General features: G+C 39.6%; 1 protein-coding gene across 1 annotated transcript in view; it reads left to right on the top strand.

Moving 5' to 3' along the window:
- Positions 1-202: 202 nt before the first annotated feature.
- The window catches only part of abcc3 (ATP-binding cassette, sub-family C (CFTR/MRP), member 3), a gene marked incomplete at its 3' end in the record, with an annotated part of 44,971 nt that continues 33,113 nt past the window's right edge, over positions 203-12,060 (top strand). The window contains exons 1-2 of the mRNA XM_083903857.1: positions 203-316; positions 11,680-11,856. Of these exons, the coding sequence (XP_083759983.1) occupies positions 281-316; positions 11,680-11,856 (213 nt within the window). The 5' untranslated portion in view covers positions 203-280. The remainder of the gene's footprint in view (positions 317-11,679; positions 11,857-12,060) is intronic.

The following is a 12,060-nucleotide window of genomic DNA, read 5'->3' as shown; positions in this document are numbered from 1 at the left end:
TACTGCCACCTGGTGGTCCGAGGAAACTCCCACAGTCACTTCTCCTCGATCACTTTCACAACTATAGTAAGCGGAGGCTCCGCCCTCTCGTGACGTCACGGCTATTTCCTTGCCAGTCGCCCAGGCTCCGGGTAAAACTCCTCCCACTCTACTTTCGCTGCGGCGGAAAGAGCCGATCGTTTCCTGACTGACTGACTCACGGTCGGTCCACGCCGGGATAAGGAACCCTCACTCTCCGGTCGTTGCCGGTTCTCCCCCCTTCCCCTCCTCCGCGGCAGAGATGGAGACACTCTGCGGACCAGAGTTGCCCTTCTGGGTAAGTACCGCTGCCGTGGCGCCGGTGTCCCGCTAAATGTGTCACAAGATCCCGTCAAACTCCACCAGCAGCAGCAGCAGCAGCTCTACTACCAGCGCTGTGTGTTCACTTCGCGTGTAATCGGACTTTTCTCTCTCCCCGGGGGGAGGAATCCATTCAGGAACAGCGGCTAACTGTAAATAATCCGCTTTGATTGCGTTTACGGTGTCAATAAGATTCCATTTAATGTATGGCTTTTTTTTGTCAAATTTTAACTGCGTAAACAACTGCGTGTTAATGTTTTCGAGGTAAACGTGAGTTTTTTTGTTGTTGTTGTTGTGTTTACGACGGCGGCGAAGGTCCGTGAAGTTATCTCGGGTACAGTAGCTAGGTCCCGGCAGGATAACAATAACGACACTTTAGAAGAGGAAGTAGCTAATAATTAGCCACCTTAGACTTCAAATAGGAACATTTATGGGCGGATTACACGCATAAGAAAGTCACTTTATATCGATATTAACAAGGAAGTAAAAGGAGGGGAGAGTTAAAGGAGGTGAAACACGAGTAGTTCCACCTGAGCGGTTTACATGTAAACCGTGACTCGGCAAATTTTTGTAGAAAAAAAAAATCAAAGTTTTTACAGCTATTTCTGTAAATATTAGTATTAGTAGTTTGTGTATATAGTTTGTAATTTAGAGGATATATTTGCGATATTTCTTTCCCAACTGTTATATATTTTATCATTTATTAATGACTTAATGAATTCAAACATGTTTAAAGTAAAGTTTACACACATTTTTGACTTGGAAATGGCCGGTTTAGACATTCGCTATAGAATCACTGTAAAAAGTAGTAACAGGTGGGTCATGACGATGTTTTTACAATATTTCTTGCCCCAACTTTTACATTATTTTAGTATTAATTCACGATACAATAAAGTTTAAACACATTTGTCTTTAGAAATAGCCTGTTTAGCCATTCACTATAGAAATAAAAAATAGCCATCTTTTACATATTTTATTATTTATTCATTAATTAAAACATGTATAAATCAACCAGGCTGGAAAGGCAACTTGATGGAATTAAAAACCGTGCAAAAAGATAACACTAAAGAAGTAATACACTGTAAAAATAGATTTTCCAGAAAGTGAAATCTCTTTTTTTTTCCTAGAGAAGTAATCTGATTTTAGGAAGAAGAAAAAAACATACATTTGTTTTACTGAGACATCACAGCTTACTTTAAGCTGTTAAGATCCCCATCGTGGGAACAATAAAGTATTATCTTATCTTAATGACCAGATAAACAAGATAAAACAATGATATGCGTGAAGTCCCAACTGCTCCTGGTTGGTGTGTGTGTTTTTAAATATTGAACAGTATAGTCTAAAAATAGTTGGATTTATAAGTTAGTTTAGATTATTATTGTTACCTGGTTGGTGGATTTGTTTCAATTTAGTAAATGGCTGGAAAAACAAACCTAAATGTAGATTATTTTTTCCTGCCTTTTGAAATAATAATAATCATAATGTGTGGTGGAATAAATCAGTGATACAAGGATTATATAAACCTGACTTAACTGTGTAGTTCGAGTATCTCCATAACTTAAAATAACGTCCGCCTGTCTGTGCATAATTTAATAATTTATAACTGTCCAATGGTTTGCGTGACGGGCTTCATACTTGGTAGGGTTCTTACTAAGGACACCAGTGTGTGCAGTACCGACTTTGGTGGCGTTTGGACGAGAAACGCGAGAGTTATCGGTAGAAATGCGACATCTATAATATTGCTAAACACCCTTGAATGCTCTCAACTTTGTTGAGATAGCACTTGATTATTAGCCTTCTGTTGGTGGAAGATTCTTTTTTAATAATATTTGATGATTACGTTTGAGAGGAAGCCCAGGAAGTCGAAGTGGACGACTCATTTCTAACATTATCGTCTTGTGCAACCTTTAATATCAGAAGTACTTTACTTTACTTGCATTTCTAGCTACTTGTACTTTTATGCCACTACATTTCCTCTAACCAAATAAAATCAGTAGAAGAACTTTTCAGACTTCTACCAAAGTAATTTTCTGGTAAAAAAACTTGTACTTTTACTCTAAAAGTATCACCTTTTTAAAGGTACTTTATAGAAGACTTTTACTTTGTGGCGTTGGGGATGATTGGGAAGAGTGAAGAAACTCAATTTGTTGTTTTAATAAAGGCTTAATGAGACCATACGCCTGATTGTTCTCGGGCCCCAGATCTTTTCCCGGGTCATCTGAGGTGACTTTCACTGTTTGCTGCTTTTATACGACGACTTCAAACAACACTGCAGGCAGTTGTAATATCCTCCACTGTTGGGTAAATACTCATGCTAAGGCTTGGCTGTGGGGATTTTAATATTCAGCTGGATTTAGACCGTGTGGGCGTTCAAGAAACGCTGGTCGAAAAGGGAGGGAAGTTTTTCACTGTCGCGCAATGAAGAGTTGGGGCTGGTTATTTTGGTAATATTCCAATTGGAAACGCAAAAAAATCCCAGATTACAGATGAACTCTGTGTCGCAGCATCGTGAACGATAATTGGTTGGGATAATCTGACATCGCGAAAGACGGAGATATCACGTCATATCACGTTTTATCAATCATTAAAACAAGTTTCTCTGATTTTTCAGCTTCTGAAAAGGGAATATTTTCCATCTTTCTTTGCTCGGCGCAACAAATAAATCATTAAAATTGATTTATTTTGTGTTTGTGGACAAAATGAGACGTTTGAAAACATAATTGATGGTAAAAATTCTGTAAATTTGTTCCATCTGCGACTAACCCAAACCGGACTTTGGGAATCCTAGCTTTTGAAGGAGTAGCAACGATTCCCAAATTGCTAAATTATTCAGCATTTAAAAAAAAAAAATACTTAAAACCACTTTCTGTGATTTTTCAACCTCTTAAATGTGAATATTTCCTGGTTTTCTTTTGCTCCATATAACAAAGAAAATGAAAAGTTTGTGCTAGCGGGGAACGTTCTAACTGTTTCTGAGAGCTGAGACGTCAAAGAACGTGTGGTTATTACACTAATTACACGCTAGTTTCACGCCGTTTCATCCCCAATATGTTTTATGTTGTTCAAATTTCACGCAATTACACGCAAAATCTGCCGTGTTTTTCCAAATAAACTTGATTTGAAACTTTTAAAACCGTATTTTAACGTGCGGTAAATTGTAAATAACTGCCAAATATTGTAAGCTAATCTGTAAAAATGGACAAAAAGCACTTAGTTACAGGTCCTTTTTATGGTTAAAATAAAATAGACGTTAAAAGGGTTAAAGCCGAGATCTGTCAATACCGATATTGTGCCGAATAAAAATGTCCTTTTAAGTGTGAGGGAGAATAATCATTCATTCATTCATTCATTCATTCATTCATTTATTCATTTATATTCACTGTTGATGGCCCAACAATCATGTGACCACAGCTGTTTCTCGGTATAAAAAAGGCTTCGTGCCCAGCTTCATTCATCAAACCGCCCACAAACCTTTTCATCGTACATCACATGATCTTCCTCTGAGCGCGACTTCTTTGGTTGTTGTTGTTGGAGTAAAAGCGCAGAGTCATCCTCTGCTCAGGAAACGCCTCCGTGGTGACGGTCTTTGCTGTGATTGTGTGGAATGTGTTTTTTGTTGTAAGAAGTTAACCTTTACTTCCTGTGTTTATTTAAACGTGTGATTCGTTTCTTCTCCTCCTCCTCGAGCCGCACATTTACTCCAGTTTATTGTAAAATTAACATCTTTATTTGATTAAAAATTCACTCCAGTTTGTTTGTCACTTGGATTTAGAGATTTATTATTTAGTTTATTAATAGATGAAGTAGTTCTACAAGTGTTAATAAGATTTGACATTTGAGGATATTTTCAATTTCTGGTTTAAGGAACAAATACTGAAATTTTTCTCCATTCGATGCTAAATTTGGATTGTTTTGAGGACATTTTTGTTGTTTATGAACCAATTCATTGTGCAAATTATCCACAGATTCATTGATAGGTTGTACTTTTATTGACCCCATCCCATCGGGGAAATGAAAAGTGACACAATTTCTTATCATAAAGTTGTTTTTGGTATTTATTTATTCTTCGTATTCTATTATTGTTTTTCCTTGTGATAAATTGGTGTTAATAAGGAGGAGACGTCTGTGAGTTGAGTTTACTGCCTCCAGCACCTCAACACGGCCATGTTGGCACAAGTTGTCCAGGCTCTTTTCCTTTTTCTATATTGGCCTCTTCTCGTTCACTCAATCTATCTCTCTGTTGATCTATTATGGGATGTCTCATCTTGTTTGTGACCCAGTTATGATTCGTGGAAGCTTCAGCTGCTCTCGTGCTCGACTCAACGCGGTTTGGTATGGTTTTAGTACAAGATGGCTCCTCCTCAATGTGGACGGGGTTATCACAGCGCGGCTGCATGAAACACTTGTTTCATACGCCACTTGTTCTTTACGCTCCCTCACTTGTTCTTTACACTTCCTCACTTGTTCTTTGCGCTCCCTCACTTGTTCTTTACGCTCCCTCACTTGTTCTTTACTCTCCCTCACTTGTTCTTTACGCCACTTGTTCTTTACGCTCCCTCACGTTTTTTACGGCCCCTCACTTGTTCTCTACACTCCCTCACTTATTCTTTGCGCACCCTCACTTATTCTTTGCGCTCCCTCAGTTATTCTTTGCGCTCCCTCACTTGTTATTTACGCTCCCTCACTTGTTCTTTACGCTCCCTCACTTGTTCTTTACGCTCCCTCACTCGTTCTTTACGCTAAAGTGCTCCCTGATTTGTTCTTCACGTTCCCTGATTTGTTCTTTGCACTCCCTCGCTTGTTCTTTGCAAAATATTTGCGAATATTTAACGTTTGTCAGATTATAAACGTTGCAAACTTACAATTGTTTTGTTGCACTGGGATTTTATTTTATGATTAAATCGACTTTTTATTTGCTTCTTAAAAAGTGTTCTAAGTGATCTAATTCCATACAGAAGCAGACAGACTCTGCTGCCTTCAGTAAAACCACACACATTAACAGGCTGATGTAAAGCCTGGTTATTATCAACATTATACATATACTGTATATATATGTATAGCAGTAATTTAGACTGGGGGCTTTAGCCTGGATTACAGTCTGACAGACTAATGTCATCTTGTATAAGTCTTCATCACTCGGAGCCGAACAGAAACTGCAAAAAGACGAAGTTGTCAGTCTCGTAATGATCAAGTGTTTCTCGTTGGGAAAGTTCACTGTTTGTTTGCTTGGGCGTGTTCTCCGTAACTGAAGCACATGTACACATGTGTACTGCACCTTCTCCGGCCATAAATAACACATCGACGTGTTGTGTCTTTAGGCACAAGTCGTGTCTTTGTGCTCAAATGTTGTGTCAGTGTCACAGCGTTGCGTCTACTTGACCTTGCGCCACCATAAAACATCCACATTGCCTCAGTCCAAGCTAAAGTGGGAGGCGAGGCAGCTGAAATTAGCACACGAAAGTGAAACCAAATCAATAATGTAGTTTTTGTAGTACTTTTAATTCATCAATGTCCCAAAAAAATGACCTAAAATGGTGGAAAAATGTAAATGACAAAAAACATATCATGTGAAATAAGATATTAAATATTAAAGTAGTTCTTTTAGTAGTCAATTGTACATTGATATCATGAGGTTAATGTCAGATAAAACCATTGGTTCATGACTCAAGTGAGTTTATTTATTTATTACCAATAAAATATTACAGTTTCTGGTCTTGGTTGTCTCACTTGGATGGTAACGTGCTAAATATCCTGTCCTTCTAGTTAAGAAAATCCCCTAACTGCAGTTTCAAGTTCCTAAATTGACCGAAAACTGCTAACACAGCCAAAAAATAATTGTAAAAATGAGTTTCATTTGTTGTGTTGTCTTGTGGTGAACTGCAGAAAAAGCTGCTGCTGCTGCTGCTGCTGATGATGATGTAGAAACGGTGGAAAACGACTCTCCATAAAAGATTAACAGGACGAGCTGAATTCCTGTAAACGCCTCACATTTGTGTATAATTCCTTGGTGGCAGCTCCTTGATATATGATTTTTGTTCAGTGTTTGCGTCGTCTTTGGGACTTCCTGCATGTTCTCCTTTTTAAACCCTTACATAAAACGATCATTCCTGCAGCATGAGCAACGATGATCTGCATGTACAAATCTGGTTGTATCTTTGGAATCTATTAAAAGAACGCAGATCCATCAATAACGTGGCTAATGTTTTCCATGTTGGAGTTAAAGCAAACAAGGCCGGCAGCGATTCCTGTCCTTGTGCAGTCTCTTAACTGTTGTTGACCCTTTGGTTTGTTCGTACGCCGGTCTAACGCAGAACAGATGGTCAGTCTGCTGCACGTCCTTATCTAAAACCTCTACAAAAAAGTCTACGTGGACCTGCTCGACGTTTCCGAGCTCATTGAATGAAGGAAAACACTTGTGACATAGAGTATGTCGTTGTGCTGGTGTTGTAGTGTTTTCTCTGGCGCTTTTCCATGAGACCGTTCTAGCACAGAGTCCTAACATTATATTTTGAAGGTGTTATTATGTAAAAATAAATAAAAGTGGCCCCAGTGTTGAGCCTTGTGGTACGCCACAGTTGACCGATATGGGTTTTTCTATGGCTGATGCCGATTTCTAGAAATGAGAGCAGTCAATGCAGATTTTCTTTGCTTTAAAATTAGCCATTGTACCTGCCGTTTGTTTTAGTACCTGCCCTGGTGAGGTTCCAAGTGAGCTGAGCCAGTCAGAGCGTGTCGTCACTGGAAAGAGTCATGAGTGCGACGTCTGACAAAAATCACGTTTTAAAATCCACCACCATGTGTACAAGTTGGTTCCAGTCTCCTTTGCTGCTGACTGTTTTAGCTCTGTTTTTGGTCTCCACCACCTCCTAACGTAAACGGGTGGCTCTTTGCGACGTTGTACGTCCACATCGCGACAGTATATAAATCGTTTTTGTATCCTTTCAGTATTTTATTTGGAACCCTATATAGTTCACAATAGAAAAAGAAAAAAAACATTTATGATGTAAAATGAATCCCTAAATTTACAAATGGTGCTAGACGTAGCTCATGACAAAATTATATACTAGTGCCGCAAGTTTGGGGCGGAAGTTGAGTCAACGAGATAAAAAGATAAACAATTATTTTAACAATTTTTAAAACTATTTAAGCAACCTCTAAACAAGCTTTTTACTGTATTTTGTTTCAATCTGCATTTTTTTTTAAGCGATTATGAAAAATAAAGTGGCCAGGTTGTTGTTGATAAAATTTAGCAAGAGACATACTGTATATTATATTTATCCAAAACATAGTACGTTAGTAGTACAAGGTATCAAAGCCATGACGTTGTTTTTGCTCAAATTGAACCTATATATACATATATATATATGTATATATATAGTTTGTAGTGCTGCTTTTTCTACATCGGAATGTCTTTAATGTCAAAGAAATCTTATTATTATATGTATAAAATGTATAATATTGCCGTGTCAAAATTGCTGTGTCATGCTCCCTGTGAAGTGGAGTAATCCCCACGCCTCTGTCGCAGCCAGGTTGTTATCACAAAGCACCTCAAACCCCCTTTTCATCTCGCCTTTTGTTCCACGCTCAGGTTTCGGGTTTCACACGAAGTGCGATGTAAAGTGCTCTGAAAGTCTGTGAAATGGAAGAAGAAAGACTTCCTGTGTGGGATATGAGGGACTTTCACGCCTCTGGCTCTGACCTGTGTACAGTAAAATAAATTTGATTAGATAAGATTATCAGTTTGACAGTTCGGTATGTATACTGTAAATACCAGGTCAAAAGCGTTGTATGACATGTACATGCGATAGTGCATTTTTCTAATGTTGTGTTGTTTTAAAGCAGGGGGCCTCAAACTCAAATTAACCTCTAGAAAATGTATTATTTGTCTTTGTACAACTTTTGTTTAACTTTTTTTTAATTTTCCTATTAAAAAACCCGCAAAGTGTACTTTTTTTTTTTTTACTGTTTTAGCTCTGTTTTTGGTCTCCACCTCCTCCTAATGTAAACGGGTGGCTCTTTGCGACAGCGTTACAACAGCATAGGACTTATTTTCATTTCCTTTGAGTACTTTATATGGACCCCTATACCGTTTACAATAAAAAAAAACATATATTTATGATGTATAATGAAGCTATAAATTACAAATACAGACAGAAATAGCTCACCATAGCTTGATATTACGCGCCGGGACCTGTATTTAAGGGAAAGTTGAGTCAACGAGATAAAACAACATAACATTTTCTTCAGATAAACAATTATTTTAGTTTCAGCTTCTTAAATTTGAATATTTCCTAATTTCTTTGCTCCACGTGACAAAGAAATCATTCAAACCGAATAGATTTGTTTGTTTTTTTGGGACGATCGATAATATTTCAACATTTTCTCACGAAAGAACTCATTGATTTTTTACCAAGAAAGATAAAAGACACGGTTATGAAACCAATCATTAGTTGCACTTCAACTCAACTTCACCCTAACAGGGTTGTCATTTCCGTCAGTCATCCATCACCACCACGATAATTACGACACTTTTTTCTCCATTCATGGTAAATATTTACGATAATCTCTGTCGTCTAGCGTGAATGTGAAAGGTGTGGGCCTTTATCAAATCCACTTCCTCTTTCAACAAGATAAGAGTCCATGTGAAGAATGCCAAAATGCCTTTTGTGCATTAATATGGTCTTTGTCCAGAGTAAATACACTCAAAGGGTGACATTCATTTTTGTGAACTGTGTGTGTCTGACCTGTAGCAGGAGTCATTTTAGAATGAAGGGTGTGTTAGTTGCGCACGTTATTTGCAATGCAAACTCGTCCCCACATCAAATCTTGATGTAAACACACGCGTGCGGACACATTGAATGGAAATAGCCAAGACAAATAGTCGTCTGTATGTTCACGCTAATGCAAATGTTTGCAGAAGTTGCTCTCGCGTGTCAGTCGGGGCGAGACCACGGTTCATCAAACCGTGGCAACGTGTACCACCAATGGTACGCAAGCTTTCCTCTGGTGGTTCTTGGAGATTAAAGTTCTTTGTGGTTAACAAACGTAGTAGTAGTAGTAGTACTCGTAGTTTGGGTCGTCCGTGCCTTGGTCGGCATACGTTTTACACGCTGAAATTTAACACCATTGCATCCACAATTGAGTGTGTAAAAGGTGCCAGTGAACGGTGACATCATCTCTCTCGAGATGTAACCGGTTAAGGTTCCCACGTGTTAGATTTCACAGTCATGCTGGGCGATTAGCATCCGGTTACCATGGAAAACGCCGGTGCTGATTCAGTGACAGGACGCGCCGGGTGTCCAACCCATAATTTACGAAAGGAATCGTGAGCCATAGGAATATAAAAATAGACTTAGGCCCCGTCCCAATACCTCCCCTAACCCTTACATCTGCCAAAGAACAATTTCATTATATATAATATGTTTTCGCTAATAAGCACGTTACAATGTCAAAATGTGTTGGAATATGTTGGTTTGATATACGTCCACAGGGCCGTTGAGCTTTGAATGCTGATGTCATAAAATAACTGACGATTTTATGAAAGCAGCTAGCTAACTACAGTAGCTAGCTCGCAGCTATTTGCCGAGTGCTTCGAGAGCGTTTGCCCGTCGCGTAGCTCTACATGACGGGCAAAACGCTCCCGGCATTTTTCCTGAATGAAAAAAGTAGAATTGTTAACATGTGACGTAATTTAGCAAGTTTGTTACGTTCACTACGCTAATTTGCATTCCATAGGGAAGCCACTTCCCTCAACAAGGGGAATTTACGGTTGAGGGCACTCCCAACCAAGTGGAAATTTTGGAGGTATTGGGACGCGGCCATATTCTATCCGTAAGGACTTCACCTGCTTTACAAATGTAATAAATCGAGTGAGTAGAAGCAAATTTTCCCGAAAGTGTGTCGGTTCCCGAAGAACGCACAAACTCAGTGTTTCAGAGACGTTCTCCCTGCTGCTGCTGCTGCTGCATCTGAAGCTGATGACTTCCAGCTGTGTTTGTCATACAAAAAAAAACACAATTTACATCCTGAAAAAACGGTCGTAGAGAGGCCTCGCGAAAACATGCGTTTACATTTCAAAGTGTTTATTCGCTTTCCTGCTGAGTCATTGTTCAGAGCGTGAGTGTATTTCGAGGGCAGACTGAAAATACATGTCGGCTGTTTGCTCGAGTTGCCGTGAAATAAAGACGTGCTGTCGAGATGAGTAATGACAATCGGCCGTTTGACAAAGAAAGCCTCGACTTCACACACTCACTCCCCCCCCCCCCGTCCTCTTAATCCCAGTCCACTCTCGCACACATGCCGAGCCGTACACGTGCTCGGGCAGATGGGTGTGGTGATCTGTGGAGAGCGGCCGGAGACTGGCAGCTGTGTTTATCTTGATTCTATCTGTGGGTGGGCCTTCAAACGTGTTTGTCCAGCGGAGCACAATAACCACAGAAGTCGGCGCTGCACCTCAGCGCTGCCATCCGTGTTTGTCTTGCTCCTGCTGATAACCCTGCCGGCGGTCAGTTATTGTTCCCGCAGCAGGGAAAATAAATGAATCTGACTCTTTTTCACATCACGTGAAAGTGGTCATTCCCAAACCCTGGGTCAGGAAGTGGGGCTTGAGCCTCGTTTCCAACCAGGGGAACGGTTCAGTTTGTTAAAGTTCACTCGTTTTTCTTTGCTTTACAATTAACTATTGTACCTGGCACTCTTTTAGTAGTCTGTATAATGCCAGAAAAAGTTGTAAAATTATATTTTGAAGGCGTTATTACTTAAAGATAAAAAGAAAAGGTGGGCCCAGTTTTGAGCTTTGTGGGACGCCACGGTCGACCAATATGTGTTTTTCTATGGCTGACGCAGATTTCTAGAAATCAGAGCCGATTTCGTTGCTTTAAAATTAGCTATTGTACCTGGTGTTTGTTTTAGCCAAAGTGTGGACCAGTTATAAAGACTTTTAACGAAAACATTTCTTGAAACTATTTGTGGAAAAATGACTAAGACAAACATTGTAACTTCTGTTTCTGCGAAGATAAGACTTAAACTCAGTTGTTATCATTGTTTTGCATTGTTCTATAACGGAAAATGCCAACTTTATGATTCTTTACAAGTGTTTTGATACAATTTGTTTGTAAAACCCAATTAACAGAGAATGAAGTTTAACTTTTGAGGATTTTTTTGCTCGATGTGCTTAATACAGTTGGTGAGTATTAAAAATATATATAATTACAGCAGGTTGCCTGTAGGTTGTGCTGAAAAAAGGGGGATGGAAGACGCTCATATTGCTTCGTGGGAGGGGTTGAGATTGCAGAGTTTGCACTGGTCTGATGTGAAGTGTTGCCGTGTGTGTGTGTGCAGGTAGAAAATGAGACGCTCCACACAGACCGGCCCGACCTGCCCCAGTGTTTCCAGCTGTCCGTCCTGGCATGGCTGCCCTGCATCTTCCTGTGGGCCATCACCCCCATCTACCTCTTCTATCTCAAGAGGAACAACAAAGGATACATCATGATGTCCATTTTGAACCGGTTAAAAACGGTGAGAGTTGGATTACACACACACACACACACATACAAATACTGACCCTGGCCTAGCCATACAATGCCCAACCCTAACGCGAACCTCACCATAGTTCTAACCTTAGTCCTAAACTTCACCAGTTCCTCAGAAATTAGGTTCTGCCTCATCAGGACCAGGTTTTGGTCTCCATGGTCCTGCGTTTATGCCAGAAAAAGTCATAAC

Source organism: Microchirus variegatus, assembly GCF_963457635.1.
Source record: "Microchirus variegatus genome assembly, chromosome: 17".
Classification (NCBI taxonomy): domain Eukaryota; kingdom Metazoa; phylum Chordata; class Actinopteri; order Pleuronectiformes; family Soleidae; genus Microchirus; species Microchirus variegatus.
Note: the sequence above shows the minus strand (reverse complement) of the source record. Positions and strands in the feature narration are given on the sequence as shown.